This window comes from Pangasianodon hypophthalmus, chromosome 21, assembly GCF_027358585.1.
Source record: "Pangasianodon hypophthalmus isolate fPanHyp1 chromosome 21, fPanHyp1.pri, whole genome shotgun sequence".
Taxonomy (NCBI): Eukaryota; Metazoa; Chordata; class Actinopteri; order Siluriformes; family Pangasiidae; genus Pangasianodon; species Pangasianodon hypophthalmus.
The window spans coordinates 6,508,806-6,525,540 of NC_069730.1; the positions used below are offsets into that span (position 1 = coordinate 6,508,806).

The 16,735-nt window shown below is 38.3% G+C and overlaps 2 protein-coding genes and 1 non-coding gene across 3 annotated transcripts in view; 2 read left to right on the forward strand and 1 right to left on the reverse strand.

The window, feature by feature from the left end:
• The window catches only part of LOC113543083 (tyrosine-protein kinase receptor UFO), a 37,901-nt gene extending 24,641 nt beyond the window's left edge, over positions 1-13,260 (forward strand). The window contains exons 11-19 of the mRNA XM_026941090.3: positions 178-307; positions 1,172-1,263; positions 6,522-6,617; positions 6,714-6,791; positions 6,915-7,007; positions 7,517-7,638; positions 9,025-9,294; positions 9,913-10,049; positions 10,144-13,260. Of these exons, the coding sequence (XP_026796891.3) occupies positions 178-307; positions 1,172-1,263; positions 6,522-6,617; positions 6,714-6,791; positions 6,915-7,007; positions 7,517-7,638; positions 9,025-9,294; positions 9,913-10,049; positions 10,144-10,600 (1,475 nt within the window). The 3' untranslated portion in view covers positions 10,601-13,260. The remainder of the gene's footprint in view (positions 1-177; positions 308-1,171; positions 1,264-6,521; positions 6,618-6,713; positions 6,792-6,914; positions 7,008-7,516; positions 7,639-9,024; positions 9,295-9,912; positions 10,050-10,143) is intronic.
• LOC113543404 (U6atac minor spliceosomal RNA) lies at positions 11,246-11,337 on the reverse strand. Its single transcript, XR_003404412.1, has one exon. It is a non-coding gene; the product is annotated as a U6atac minor spliceosomal RNA (small nuclear RNA).
• Positions 13,261-13,397: 137 nt separating the features above from the next.
• On the forward strand, positions 13,398-16,590 carry LOC113543084 (phospholipase A and acyltransferase 2-like). The gene is made up of 4 exons (XM_053227424.1): positions 13,398-13,466; positions 13,659-13,779; positions 15,950-16,251; positions 16,345-16,590. Exons 1-4 carry the CDS (start codon positions 13,449-13,451, stop codon positions 16,432-16,434), a joined length of 531 nt encoding a protein of 176 aa, XP_053083399.1. The 5' UTR covers positions 13,398-13,448; the 3' UTR covers positions 16,435-16,590.
• Positions 16,591-16,735: the final 145 nt, after the last annotated feature.

Below are 16,735 nucleotides of genomic sequence, written 5' to 3' on the forward strand. Positions count from 1 at the left end.
CTCAGGCAGCAGGGGTCTCAAAAAAATAGTAAACTACTATTTTAAAATGGATATTAATTTAATCAAAGGCAAATGACATGTATATAAAACACCAGTTGGCCAGGCTGTGTGCAAACGAGGCAGCGATTCTATCAGCACCACTTTCCTAACCTTTACCTGTTTTCCTCTTTCTCTCAGGTCGCTCCTCTCCTCCGTCATTGTCCTGGCACTGGTGGTACGTGGTCATGGCCGTGGCAGTAGCTATAGCTCTGGCAGTGCTCATGGCAGTATACATGGCCAAACTGAGGCGGAAAGAAACACGGTTTGGGTGAGTAATAGCGAGGCTGATGCGCCAAAGAAAAAACTCAGTGTTCAGTATCCCCGTGATTTTCCACTTACGCTCAATATGATCAATGAGCAAAGTGATTTAGTTTGTTGTTTAGTAGTTTAGCACTTGCTCCACAGCTATGAGGGTGATCTACATAACAAATAATCTTATCCAATCTTATTTTTTTCTGTAAATAAATGACACATCTTCAGTTGAAATGGTTAAGCTATGAAAACTATTCCATATTTGCATAAATTAGTCCATATTTAAGGTAAAAGTGGAACTATATTACCATCCACATCACCAGTTTCTACTACTATCTACTACTTCGAACTTTTGGAGGTGAGACCTAGGGACCTGAATTATCAAACCGCGCTAAGAAAATGGGTAAAAAATTATAATGTGTTAGTTGTGTGTTTAATACTATAACCTTTTTGCTACTTTGTTAACATTTGTTTGTTAGAATTACTTAACGTTAGAGAATGCAGTATCATCCAAAATAACATTACAGCTAAATGTTTTATTCATGTTTAAAGAATACAGTAAGTATTAAACCATTGGTGAGTCTTGAGTGACATCGCTGATGAAATTTACGAAACGATTTTGGATGAGATTATGTGATAGCTACATTATCCATGTAGCTTTAGTAAAATTATAAGCAAACATATGTTGGACAACAAACATGTCTCCATGGGACTTATGGAGTATATTTGAGTATATTTTCCCTTTCCTTTCATACAACTGTTTTGTTTTTCATATCTTGACCCAATTGACATTTTCATGCTAAATATTTTCACGCTAATGATTGAAATTGTAAGGGACTATCTAACGACACACTGCTGTATTTAAATTGTATGCTGACAGTGAGGCGTTTGAGCCCATGATGGAGAGTGGAGAGCTGGTGGTTCGGTATCGAGCTCGTCGCACCTACAGCCGCCGCACCAACGAAGCCACATGTGAGTCTGATGCCATCTTAAACTTTAATCTGAAGCTATCACTCAATTAGAGACAGGTTTGTTTGACCAAATCACACAAAATGACAAATCTGGCCTCTACCTGCGACTTCTCCAGCATGTCAACATCTGCTGATGTAGTATTTTGAGTGTACTAAGTTCTCCACACTGTCAGTGCTTTGCTTGCAATCTCTCAGCATGTTCAAACATGATGGAAACCGAACCCGTGAAACTCATCAGTGTTCTCTGCAGCACTGTCAGAATCTTGACCCCTATACTTAAGGTGTATGGTTTCTGCCTAGCAGTATTTTTGAAAAATGTGAACGTGGAATGCCGGAATGTGTTTCCGAAAACTATCAGTTGCCTCAAGCTCTTAGACAGATTGCTTGAAAGATGCTCTCATTTTGGTACTGCAGTGATTTTGGGTTTATGTAAAGTTCAAAAATACTTTCATTAAATTGCATTAAGTAGTATATTTCATTCTGTTAGATCTGATTCTATTACAATTAGAAAGTATGCCAAATGCTTATTAATATTATTATTAGGCGGCCAAGCACCCTACTGTTTTTCTACCTCTTCTTCTTCTTCTTCTTCTTCTGGCTAGGGTGTCTATGGCAGCCCATAGAACCGTCTGGTAAAAAGTTGTGAAATTTGGCACACTGATTGGGGAGGGTCTAAGGAACATTCGGACCAAATTTGGGCCAAGTGCTGCCAACGCTGTAGCGCCACCATAGGGTCAAATTTTGGCCTAATTTGGAAGTACATTTATTTATTTTATATTTAACTTTGAACCGTGTGTCCAAAATTTAAAAGCCAGGCATCCCTTCACCCCTTGACCCATTCCCAGAGTTCACTGCTAAATTTATGCTTTATTTTATTTCACTTTTGTATGTTTGTAAAGTTGTTTCCTGCTCGCTGTCAGTTCTCAGGGTTAAGCTGTTTAGGGTGTTTCTTAAAGGTGCACTTTGTAATGTTTAGAAGTGTTTCTAAAAGATACCTTAAAAAAAAACTGTTATTTGTCATGCAAGGCATAAGGGAACTCACTTGTTGTGAATCTCCTTCTTTCTGAAGAGGCAATACACATGGCGAAACAATAGTATACAATATGATACAAAATCTATATAAATTGAATCAATACACTTCAGTTCACTATTTTGTTCTACCACCAATTTGGTACAATTCGATTTAGGTCCAATCCAGTGTTATTTGGTCCAGTTAAATTTAACATTTATTTTGTGAGAAACAACCATTTTAAAACATCTCTCCACTATCATACACAGTATATCACCACCTTCGTAGGTGTGTAGGTTTATGGTGCTGTCAGAGTATTTTACATTTCCTTGCCATTTCTTTCTTGAATCTGAAGTATTTCCAAACTTTTGACTTAAGACGTGAGACAAACACACACATACATGCATGTCAGAAGCAGGGAGTGTAAATCGATTGTCGTGTGCATTGTGGCAGTATGGGTTTTCAACCATTATCCTTTTCGACTGTTGGGCTGATTCTCTGATTTGAGTAGCATTTTCACACCCCTAGTTTCTTTATTTTAGGTTTCTGTTGCTGTTTTTCTGGCCCAGAAATTAACTCCACCCCCCAACCGAAACAAAGCTGCTCAGTCCTTCATCTTTTTTTTTTAAAGGCAACCTGTGAACTTTCCGAACAGAAATTTCCGAACTGTTAACAAACATCCCTATTGGTCAACTCGGGACGGTCTCCACAAACCCAAGTTCAGCAAATGACGCCAAATCAACATGGCTGGGACGGTAGCACTAGTAGCACTCCTTACTTTTAGATGAGTTATTGTTGCTGTATGCACAAGTATTTTCTTTAGATCAGTCAAAATACAGACATATTTGCTAACACTAATGCTGACTATAGATTTTGTAAGGAGGTTGAGGAGGTAGATATACGTACCTCACTCATCACAGCTACGTGAGTAGCCTGTTGCTAACAAAGAAAACCATGGAGGCATCCATGGAAATCAAAAATGACATAATTCTGAGTTCTGATTTTCCACTTCTGATGTAGTTTGCATGTATGTAGTTTGAACTGCAGGGTGGGATCAGCTGGCAAGGAACTCATATCTTATGAGTGTTTTGATTACGAATTCCCTCTCAAGCAGCAGAAAGCTCTAAACATTACGAATTGCTCCATTAAAATGACTTCAGCTTTAGTAAGAACACTTTAGATTTGAACCTCGTCTCAATGTGGAAATGTACACTTAGCATGGATACGCACCTGTATGCTCTCAAGAATAGACACACACACACACATGAGTTGGCATCACATTTCATAGTGTCAATACATGTTCTAGTTCAGACAGTGCTTCTTTTATATTACCCTCCCTACTGAGTCTCAACTTGCCTTTGTGACTAAGTGGCTGAGAAAAAAAAAAAAGCACGAATGCTGACAACACAACGGTTAGAGAAGAAACTCAGAAAAGCAATTTAAATGAAGAGAGGAAGGAATTAGACTATATTCTCTAGAGTTGTTCATTGGTTTAGACACCTGCTCATGCGTACAAGTGTACTTTCCCACAAGAACAAACATGCACTTGAGCTCAGCATGTGGGAGCATGTTCGAGGACTGAACACATACTTGTGTGCATGCCACAGAGTTTACGGTTAGCTCACAGCTGCAGGAAAACACTAGTGATGGCTACATACACATACACATACACACCAGATGTGCTCCAGGACAGCCTTTTAGGAAGATAGGACGATGAATTATGGGCCACGGGCTCTTTTCATGCCAAATTACTGTGTTATTTCATGCATAAAGTTGCTTGAGTAACTTTATTCTACTGCTTGAACTGTTATTCTAATTGAAATGAACAATTACTTCGACATTCACCCTTACTATAAAGTAATATTTTGTCAGTTCTCATCTATCAAAACATGTCATTAGAGAAGTTTTTTTCAGTACTAGAATACTGCTTGAGGAATTTTGACCCTAAATAACTTTATCTAGCTGATCTGGATAAACTCGTGCTGCCTTCACATGCTCTTTGAATGTTCCTATGTTCCTTCTTTCAACATTAGCTAGCTTATGCCACTATCCACAGAACATCTCTCAATAAATAATGTAAAAGTGCACACTATTCAACCAGCATTTGGTATGTAAATGTGGATATGACCTCATCAGAGACTAAATGTAAAATGAGATATAAAATATAAAAAAATATCCCCCTGATCCCTCTTTCCTCCACAATGATGAAAGGGTTAACTCAGGATTCAGAACAGTTCTAATTATGGCATGAAGGGTCATTCATGTGGAACTTATAGTTCATGCAACGTATATTTACAATAATTCTGTTAGCACTTGAAGGCAGCATCAGTTTAATTAAATGCCATGTGACAGGGTTGGTATTGAAGAAATACAATATACAATATATATACAATTATAATTTCCCCATAAGCTAGCTAGGTATTTAGTGGAATGGTATACACCTTTTATGAGATAAAATGAAAATCTCTTAAGACAGCAAAGTCACCATTGTTAAATTTAATGCTTGATTTTCCAGAATATTTGATTTTTCCAGTATAAAATAGAAGTTCAGCATTGTTTTTTCAAAATTTTATATCATTGGTATAAGATGTGATGATGTAAAAAAATATTATTTCTTCACCATTACCATTTGCAGTAGAAAACAGATGACTGGATATTCAAGTCTCTTTTTATACCATTTATTAAATTGTTTATTTGTGTAAAATGTTATAATTGAAAACAGTTTTTTTTGTATAATTTCTACATTTGAGACTTCTTCATCTTTGCTAGCTCTTTTCAGCAAACCTACAATATTCATAAACCACAGCATTGTTCAATTCTTGATTCTGATTGGTCAGAAGGAATTGATTAATTTTCTATCATGGCAGCTCGGACAGCACTGCTGGCTAAAACCCAAATCACAGGTTTATATTAACGTGCTTGTTCTAATACGTTGTTGTTTCAATAGCAACAACTTACACTTAACTTAGAACTTGCCTGGCAGATGCTCCACGTAAACAGATTTAAAGATGTTTATAAAGCGTTAGAAGAACTCTTCCGATGTGTTGTTACAGATTCCGGCACAGGAAAGTCTTCAGGACTGAGGGGTTTTCATTTCTTGGTAGCATAAAAAGCTGCATTTTTTTTCTCTTATTAACCTCAATAGAGGGAGACGTCAGGAGAGAGACTGTTGACGGATTCATAACAGGAACTAACTTGTTGGGTGTTCCACAACATCAGAAGTAACTATAAATGAATAAACAGTATGACGTGTCGTTCTGTGTTCTTCTCTGCTGTGATATAAGTGGAAGAACACCTGCGTCAAATGGAAGGAATATATGTCAGTCAACGTGTAAGGAATAAAATAAGGAATAAAATACTTTGGTACATGCTGCAGTGGGAACAGCTGCACAGCAGCACACCACCCTATCATTAATTATTTTCCTTTAGCAGCCATTGTGTTTTATTCCTTCCATCTTTCCCACCCTTGATTTTCCAGCACGTTTGACCTACATAACTAATTCAATTGGCTGAAGGTAGTGGACTGGCTCGCGTTCTCTGACCTCACTTGTTTTTGTGTGAAGCAGAAGGTTTAAGTGAAGTATGACATAATGCTTTATCAGAGACAGGGAGAAATGAAATCAGGCTTTTGTGTAAAATGAAACACGTTTTATTTTTCTTGCGTCTAGTGCGTGTGGGAGTGTGTGTGACAGTCCCATTCTGGCTAAATTCCCTGGCAGTTACCTCCCTTCCACTCTTCTCTCTTGTGGGAATGTTTAAAGAGAGAACAGACTTTTCCAGTTTCATTTAGTCATGCTGTGTTTGTGAGTGATTTCTCATCTTCTAGTAAATGTACAGTATAAAGTCCTGACCTGAATTGTGTTTTGATACACTAATGAATATGAATAAATCTGAACTGATATGACTGTTTTTCATCTCTGCCGGTAAGATCAGAATCAGTTCAAGGGCAATGACCGAAGATTTCACACGTAGCACGAGTTTCTTGGCACTCTAGGCACGAAACCTTCAGTTCATTGGTGCATTGCAAATGATAGAGTCTTTTAGAGTAAAATTTATTGTAATGAGTGCCAGTTGTTGAGAAAAACCTACATTTGGGACAATGCAGCATATTGTACATGTACATGTAGCCTGTTGAGCAGCTAGTCAGTCTGAAGTCTGCTAGCTAATCAAATCTTGTCTATTATCTGGGATAAAAAAGGTGAGCTCAAGTCTGTACAAAGCCATTCATCAGTGTGTGTTTCTCTCTACAGTGAACTCACTGGGCATAAGTGATGAACTCAAACAGAAGCTGCAAGACGTAATGGTGGACAGACACAAACTAACCCTGGGAAAAACACTTGGAGAGGGTGAGCATGGCTTCACATCCATAAGCTTTACAGCCTTAGTTATACTATACAGGCATGTAAAATAATGTGTGTGTGTGTGTGTGTGTGTGTGTGCAGGTGAGTTTGGCTCTGTTATGGAAGGTCTGCTGACTCAAGAGGACTCGGTGCTTAAAGTAGCAGTCAAGACGATGAAGAGTGAGTCTTGGGACTTTGGGACACAACATATGAAAATTAATCAAATCCTCATTACACAGGCCTTGCGTAGTTGCTTCATACTCTATTCATAAATTTTTCTATTCAAAAAACTTTTTTTTTCAGTTGCTATTTGTACACGCACTGAGATGGAGGACTTTCTGAGAGAAGCAGCCTGTATGAAGGAGTTTGACCATCAGAATGTCATGAGGCTACTAGGTAAGAAAAGTAAATCCTGCACAAGCAAATGTATCATTTTCCTGCAAACTCACTGGATCTAACTGATTCGTAACCGTGAATAATAATTCATCAAAACAAAACAATGACACATCATTGCTGTTATCACTCTGAAGTCTCTCTCCTGACAACTCTCCTGTGTTGGAAAACTTACTGACTGTATATCTGTATATCAGCGATTATTCATGGTTCTTGGTTAAATAAGCAAAGCTTACTGACCGTTGGAGGTACCAAAAAGAGGCATACAAGTGAAATCAGAGTCATTTTACAAACAATTATACTTTTCCTTTTTTTACAAATGATATTAAGCAGAGTGAAGATAATCTAATCGTTTCTAACATGCCCCTATATGGTAAAAGCTACCAAAAGCTAATAAAGTGTTATAAGATTATTAATAAAAAAACTAATATGCATGTTTACCTAGTATCTGATAAAGATGGACATTAGATCTTAGACCTGTGTGTGTGTGTGTGTGTGTGTGTTTGTTGCAGGAGTGTGTTTGCAGACTGTAGAGAGCGAAGGCTTTCCATCTCCTGTAGTGATTCTGCCCTACATGAAACACGGAGACCTGCACAGCTACCTGCTCTATTCAAGACTTGGAGACTCGCCTGTAGTGAGTGTCTGCTCTGCTTTACACACACACACACACACACACACACACACACAAACACACACACACTCCAAAATACGACATCTTAGCAAGTGAAAATATATTGAATATAGAAATTTATCTAGTATTTCCTATTATAAGATTACCATAAACCAAATATAAGATTATTAAACCTATTTCTAGACTTTTCTTTTTACTCATTTCAAGCTTATAATATCTATTGGCTGATAATTTTGCTCATTTTAAGCATTTATTTCTAGAAAGAAACAAAATTACCTACCAATAGAATAAGAAAATGTGAAGCTTCAAATGAGTAAAAATGCCCCAAAATAGGTTTAATAATCTTATATTTGGTTTACTGCAATCTTATAATAGGAAATACTAGATAAATTTGACTTTATTCAAGATATTTTCACTTGGAAAGATGTCAGTTTTTGTAGCCCACACATACACATACACATACACACACCCATACACGCACACACACTTCCTGTGGAAGAGTTTAAGAACAGATATAAGGCTGAAAAAGGAGAACAAGTGGCAGCTTTTATAACCACTATATACCAGTAATTAAAAAAAAAAAAGTCAATGCTATAATAATCAAAAATCTAGTTCCTCTAAAGGTTTCCTTCCTTCCTTCCACATTAGGGATCTAAAAGGAGACCCAGATACCCGTAAAGCTGTTTAAGGAAAATATCTATTGTTAAAAGCTCTATATAAGTCTTACTTTATCATTCCCACCCCACCCCCATTACATAAATTACATAAAGAATGAAACTAAAGACTCACCTTTTGCTTTGCTTAGATGTTTAGGTAAGTGCATTAGACCATTTCCAATATTTTTGGCATGGCGTCTACACAGTTCATAGAATTTAATGGTTCAAAATCAATGATATCGCAGGCTTTTAAATGTGAAGCCTTGCTAATACATCCTGAAATGTTTTATTTCTCAGTCTTTTCATTAGAATTCTTTACCTTTAATTCTTTACCTCTTCAGAAAACAATTGACCTTCAACATACACTGAAACCACATCATTATAGCGCTTTCGTGCTCTTCCCTATGACATACTGATATTTTATATATCACGCCTGTTAAAAATAGGTCCCTAATGGATTACGACATTGTTTTCATTCATGTACATTTTTTCTGAATGTGCTCAATATCAGTGAACTCATCTGAAACTGCTGAGGTCGAGCTGGGACATGTTGCATCTTCAGATATGTGGTCAGGCTGTTAGGACTGTGACTAACATAACCAATCTTTTGATTTTGACTGAATAGAGAATGTACTCTACCGCCCCCTAATGTACCGTTTCATTCAGTGAGATGTCTTTACAGTTATACTGTTGTACAAATTTTAAATCTTCATCTTTGTTTTTGTTTTTGCAGTATCTACCATCTCAGATGCTGGTGAAGTTTATGACAGATATCGCTCGAGGAATGGAGTACCTGAGCAGCAAGAACTTCATCCATAGAGACTTGGCTGCACGTAACTGCATGTTAAACGAGAACATGAACGTGTGTGTTGCTGACTTCGGGCTCTCTAAGAAGATTTACAACGGTGATTACTACAGGCAGGGCCGCATCTCAAAAATGCCTGTCAAGTGGATCGCGATTGAAAGCCTGGCAGACAGAGTTTACACCACCAAGAGTGATGTGGTAAGCCAACCGCGCGCGTGTGTGTGTGTGTGTATGTGTGTGTGTTTGTGTAATCTCTCTCTAATTACTATATGCACAGATTGGAATATTAGATTTAAAAAAGGTTAAGTGTTAGTTAATTTTAAAAAAAGTTAAGTAAAACAGTATTTTTATATTTGCATTGTTTTTATAAATGTAGAAATATTTATAAATCTGCATAATACATTACACTGATTTTTATCTTGTATTACATTATTTTACATATATTTTTAAATATAAAATAATATATAGTATTTTATTATATTACAATTATTTTTAATATAAATAGTAACATTGTTATATTTTATTTTAATATAAAATCTTATATAAAAATTGTTTTTTTTAGAGAAAATATGTTGTGTATGTATTTATTGATTGTTTTGTATTATTATTATTATTATTATTATTATTATTATTATTATTATATTTTTTTTTTTCTTCAGTGGAATTTAAATGAGTGCATGTTTACTACAAAGCCAAACTTAAGCATCCTAAAATTAGAACGTACCATAGACGTGTTGAAATACAGATGTAATACAGACACAGAGTTTTTAAATTCATATAATCTAAGCCAATAAACCGTGTGTATCTTTTTTTCAGTGGTCCTTTGGTGTGACGATGTGGGAAATCGCTACACGTGGTCAGACTCCGTACCCCGGTGTGGAGAACAGTGAGATTTACGACTACCTGAGGCAAGGCAACCGCCTGAAACAGCCTCCGGACTGCCTGGACAGCATGTGAGTGTGTTTTTTGAGCAGCTGTTTTAATAGGAGTTACATACTTGTGGATATGTGCACATATTTATGTTATAATGTGTTGTCGTTCCTCCAGATACTCCTTGATGTTCTCCTGCTGGTTGCTCAGCCCGAAGGACCGGCCGAGCTTTGAGGTCTTGTGTTGCCAGCTTGAGAAAGCCCTGGAAGAGCTTCCTGACCCGCAGGACCCTGACGAGATCCTCTATGTCAACATGGAGGAGTCATCAGGAGAGCTGGGGGCCGTCGGGGGACGGGAGCCCAACATAGCAAGTGGAATGTGCTCTCTGGGGCCATTGAAGGGAACAGAAACAGTGGCAACGGCAGAGATTCACCCACCAGGCCGTTACGTCATCTGCCCCCAACACGAGAGCCAGCGCCTACTCAATGCCGATTCGCTAGAAAGCCTGAATCTCACAGGCTCAACGCCGACTTTATTACTCCAACCGTCCACTCTTGCAACCCCTGTGCCAACCTCTGAGATGAACACTTCCGAGGAGAGAGAGGGCCCAGGGGGCAAGAGAATGATGTGGTAGTGACACTTAAACTGAATGAAAGACAGTAGACATATACAGGCACTGTACTGCCTAAACAGTTAGCTTGAAGAAGGATTGAGTTAGAGATTTGTCCTTTGTCCCATTGTCCTTCATTTCCACCTCTTCTGTTCGTGGAAGCACACACTTCCCCTGACATTCCATAAACCAAGCTTATCGTATGTGTACCACATCCAATGTTTCTCTGAACTCATCATGCCTGGAGTAAGGTTGGATTGTAGTTTAGGCTTTGATGTTTAGCGTCCTCTGTGTCAACGTTCTTCTGACTTTGCACGTCTTTTCCACACAGTTCTAGTTCTGGTTTGATTGAGGGATTTCTGAATTTTTAAACTTTTCCATTCATTCATCTATCTTCAGTAACTGATTTATTCTGATCAGGGTCACAGTGGATCCAGAGTCTTTCCTGGGAACACTGGGCATGGGGCGGGAATACACCCTGGATGACAGGGCACAATGCACACACACACACACACACACACACGCATGCACACACTCATTCACAACTAGGGGCGATTTATTGTAGCCAATACACCTATATGCATGTTTTTGGGAGGTGGGAAGAAACCAGAGACCCTGGAGGAAACCCACTCAGAGGTTGCAACGCTACCCTCTGCACCACCATGCCACCCAAATACATGGTTAGAGATGCCACGAAGTAGGTGGCAGAGCCATTAGACCTCTTCCATCATTGTCAAGGGGAATGTTAACTTCTGCAATATTCTGAGGCCCAGCTTGGCCTCCCCATTGCAAATTTGTATTTGTATAATTCACACAAACCAAATAGCAAATAATGGCTGTAATAGTCATATCTCAAGGTTGAAGTTTTAGTGCAAGCCCCATTTAAAAGACAACTTCACATCAAGACTGCTGACACACACAAACATCTACCTGTTGAAAGTAAAACCATTATTGGAGAAGAAAGCTGAATCTGATAAGCTAGCATAACACCAAGCTAAACTACCACATGTGAATCAAGTATTAGGAGGTCCTCAGGAGATACTAGCTCTCGAGCCATTTATTAATAATGCGTAAATGTCGATGGCATGAGAGCAGCTTTGCCAGCAGATCACTGCCATGATCATCTGTAGAAGGGAATCAAACATCTTTAAGCCTGTTTTCACTTAAGACGGCTTTGAGATTCCACTTGAGGTTTTTTTTTTTAATTATTATTTTTTACTGTATGCCTCTTCAGATCTCTTCAATCCAACATTTCCAAAGACAGTAACATGAGCCAACTTGAAGCACTTCTGGCTTTCTATACAAGCCATAGACAGAAAACACCAGGTACAAAGTTGAAAAATGTCTTGTCAGCGATTTAGGAGAAAGCAAATGGCTAATCTAATCTAAGTTGGAGAAAATAGTCATTATATACCACCTATCTTTGTAAACCGGCTCTGAAGTTCAACAAAACCAAATCCTCAGTACAATTTTGGACACCATTAGAAGAAGTTCTGTCACTTTACCTGTCTACCTACCTGGCAGTAGAATAAAGTAACTATGAAATGAATACACACTTTATTCAATAGGTACTGGAGTTTTCTTAACATGTCATGTCCGAGACCAGTTTTATGGTTTCTGTAACAGTGGTTAACATGGGGTGTTACAAATCAGCCTAAATAGGGCACTAGATAAGACATGGTTAGGACGTAAACACCGGGCCGGGTACTGTCATGGTTCAGCAGGGCCTCGACTCAAGCACAGTATTATTTGTGTTTGTTATTGTTGTTTTGTATATATGAAATCATTGCACTAATCATTTCCAACACGTGTTTTTTTTTTATCTGTGTGTTCTTCTATTTCGCATATTGCATTCGTTTGTTCAACATCCCTCTTAGCACAGAGTATGTTTGTAATTTTATGTTAAAATGAAATCATATGAAAAATTGTCACTGATAGTATTGAAAATTGAGACTTTTGAAAATTTAAATTTTAAATGGATTTTTTTGTTTGTTTGTTTTACAAAGTATAGCTCAGAAATCAAAGAATGTATGTTCATTTTACATGAAATTTGTGGTACAGACTTCGGTACATTTTCTCAAATATTCATATAATGTCACAACAATTTTAAACATTTTTAAACCCATATTGAATTATGTGAATTTGTATGGAGACTATGTCAATACTCAGACTGGTCTGTTATCAGAACAGAGCTGAAAATCATATTTAAAGTTTATATGGTCACGTGAATTTGCCTTAGATTATGTTTCAGTTAGGTACATTAATACAGGCCAAGCCGTCCACATGTCCTTAACTGCCATGATCTTGATATTAGCATATATTCAATGACTTTTCCCCCAATATAATGAAAAATATCTTCTCTTGTACTGCATATTCAAGACCTTTTGCAAGAGTTAAATCAGTTTTCATAAAATAACATTTATGGTCAATTCTACAGGGTTTTTTTTTCCACATCATAAGCTGTGCATACTTTGGTATGAATATATTGTATTACATCCATATTGACATTCACATGTGAGCTACACACTTCAGAGTGCCCTGGGAAAGCCAGTATTTTGCCTTAAGATAGTTTTTTAATATGTAGCATTAGGCAATTATGTCTAGATAATATGTTGCTATTATGTTTTTTGTAAGATTTTGATACGCTTTTATATGAAATAAATGCTATCTGCACAATTCATAAAGCTGTGTTTTTGTTGGTTTGGAAGTCACTACATTCAGTATTACAGCAGCCGGTGTCGACTGTACTTTTTACAATCCGATTGCATAACATCTTAGATTTATTACTAACAAAGGTCAAAAATTGAATTCTAGCTTCGTTTCCTATCTTCCTGTCAAGCTTATATACTCCACCTTAAAACGAAGAAGCAAAATGGCTTGTTCTGCTGAGGTAAGCCCTAAACAGCCTTTTAAATTTTTAATCAGTTATCTACAAACCTTTTTGGATTTATATTTTGTTATATTATACTATTAAAGTATTGGTACTTTATACAATTTTCAAAATTTATCACAACCTGGCTGAGGCTTTTGACCTTTGAATCTCTTTATATCTATTTATTTTCTGTGCTTTTATTGCTAACAGATAAAGGACATTATTGGTTGTGGGCAGCTTGGAGACTTAATCGAATTCTCATATCCCATTGGTTTTTCACACTGGGGGGTATATGAGGGAGATGGACAAGTGGTCCATTTTGCAGTTGCAGGTAACAAGCAGTCCTTCACATGGGGCTGCACTACTTCAGACTGGACTATACCACTAACCCACTATTTCAGACTAGACTCCACCACTGGACTTTACTTCAGACTGGACTACACAACTGGAGTCTCTTCTTCAGACTGGACTATAGCACTGGAGTCACTCCTTTAGACTGAACTAAACTCATTATTTTAGGCTGGATTACAACATTGGACTTTACTTCAGACTGGGCCACACCACTGCACTCTGCTTCCGACTGGACTACACCACTGGACACTACTTCAGACTGGACTACACCAATGAACTTTACTTCAGACTGGACTACACCAATGCACTCTGCTTCTGACTGGACTACACCACTGGACTCTACTTCAGACTGGACTACACAACTGGACACTACTTCAGACTGGACTACACAACTGGACACTACTTCAGCCTGGACTACACCAGTGAACTTTACTTCAGACTGGGCCGCACCACTGCACTCTGCTTCTGACTGGACTACACCACTGTACTCTACTTCAGACTGGACTACACCACTGTACTCTACTTCAGACTGGACTACACCACTGGACTCTACTTCAGACTGGACTACACAACTGGACACTACTTCAGACTGGACTATACCAATGAACTGTACTTCAGACTGGACTACACAACTGGACACTACTTCAGACTGGACTACACCAATGAACTTTACCTCAGACTGGACTACAAAACTGGATTCACTACTTTAGACTACACATCTGTACTCTTGCTTCAGCCTGGACTACACCACTGTATTCTACTACAGACTGGACTACACCACTAGACCCACAATCTCAGACTGGACTACCACACAACCCTACTTTACACCACTCACACCATTAGAGCCACTACTACTAGTCCTAAGCCATGAGACTACTACTAGTAGACTAAGCGATGAGACTCCCTTCAGACTAGTCTACACCACTGTACTCTACATCAGCCTGGACCACACCACTGTACTCTACTACAGACTGCATGATACAACTGTACTCTACTTAAGATTGGACTACACCACTGTATTCTAGCTCGGACTGGACTATACCACTGTAATCTACATCAGAGTGAACTGCCCCAATGGAACCACATACATAGTATATACTGTACATACATATCTGCTTGATAATGATTCAGGTTATCCCTTTGTTACTCATTTGTTACCCATTGTTGTTCTCTTTGTATTTCCACCATCTAAGTAATATCTGGTCAGCTGTGGTCTTATGGTGGTCAACTCCAATAACTTATTTTTCAAAATATTTCATAACACTAAAAAATGTTTGGATTTTCAGAAGCTTCTTTGCCACAACTATTTAGGTTCTATGTGGCCAACCACCCCATATGATAGACGAATGATAGAAGTTAAGGAAAGGAAATTGCTTTTAATTATATTGTTCTAATTTGAGGAGGCAAGGTGGCACAGCAGGTAGTGTTGCTGTTGGGTCCCCGGTTCAAAAACCTGAGCCCAAGTTCCTGTCTGTGGAGTTTCTGGGTTCCACTCCTGTCAGTCAAGAAGAGGAATCTGAGGCTACAGAAGGCACAGGCTCACGGAAACTGGATGGTTTAAGCTTCGAAAAACACCACCTTGTCTTTTTCCAATATTCAGCTGTCCAGTGTTTCAGTGTGAAGTTTTCCTAAAATAATTGCATAAACCAATTCAAGGTCATCTCAGTGGTGCAGTGGGTAACGTTGTCCCCTCACAGCTGCAGGGTCTAAGGTTCAATCCTGAGCTCAGGATGTTGTGAGTGGAGTGGAGTCCTCCAGTTTCCTCCTATAGCCCAAAAACATGGCAGTAGGTGAACTGGCTATGCTAAACTGCCCTGGGATAAATGAGTGTGTGAATGTGTGCATGGTGTCCTGTGATGGGCTGGCGTCTAATTTAGGGTGTGGGTCCGCCTCATGTCCAGAGTCCCTGTGTTAGCCTCCGGATCCACCACAACCCAAGTTAAAGTGGTTACTGAGGAAGAATGAAAGAATGTGTTGAATTGAGCAAGTGTATTTCCATTTTTAAAAAATCTGTATATACTTATTCCTTGTTCTATAAGTGTTACAAAACATAGATGATGCACACTTCCAAGTCCTGAAGGGAAGTGAATAATGCTGTGGATAAAACAATGAATAAACCATGGTTTATTTGGATTGATCTTTAATTTCAGATGAAAATGAACTGCAGAAGATGTTTCGTGTGCACATATTACAGAAAGTGTTCCCCTCGTGTGGGAGCATTCTTCTGGGACAAACTAAAATCCGGCGTGAGTACATCACTTGTGTGCCTGTGCCCGAGGGAGCGCACATCAAAATCAGCAACGACTGCCATCACTATCCAGCATCCTCTGTCACAGATATGAGGAGGAGACTGAATGGGTTACTGGGTGAAGTGCTTGACTACAACCTGTTATCTCAGAACTGTGAGCACTTTGCCACGTTTGTGCGCTATGGAGTGGCCGTGTGCAATCAGGTGGGATCCTAATAACAACTAAAATCGTTTTTCTTAAGTGTCAAATATTTTGTAACATTTTTGGAAAGTTATTTGTTTTTGTGTTATTCTCAGGTACCTCTACATAAAGACAAGGAGCAAAGGAGAACAACACAGTTGTTCGAGGACATCATAGCTCAGAAAACTGTGAGCACAAAGTTTTGAAACCAATTTGGTACTTAACAAAATAGGGGTTTACAGTGCCTTGTGTAAGTATTGACCCCCTTTTCCACAATTTGTAGTGTTACAACCTAGAACTGATTTAATTGAGATCATATGAATCTACACAAAATAGCTCATAATAGTGAATCAATATATTTTTTCTTAACTAATTTGCAAAATTATTGTTTGGGGATCGATATCATTTTCAAAATTGTTGTTTGCTTCTCTGATGAACGACTAATCACTGATTTTTGGTGGATAGCCACCTCAGAGTAACAGCGGAACCGGCTTAGATATGTGCCAT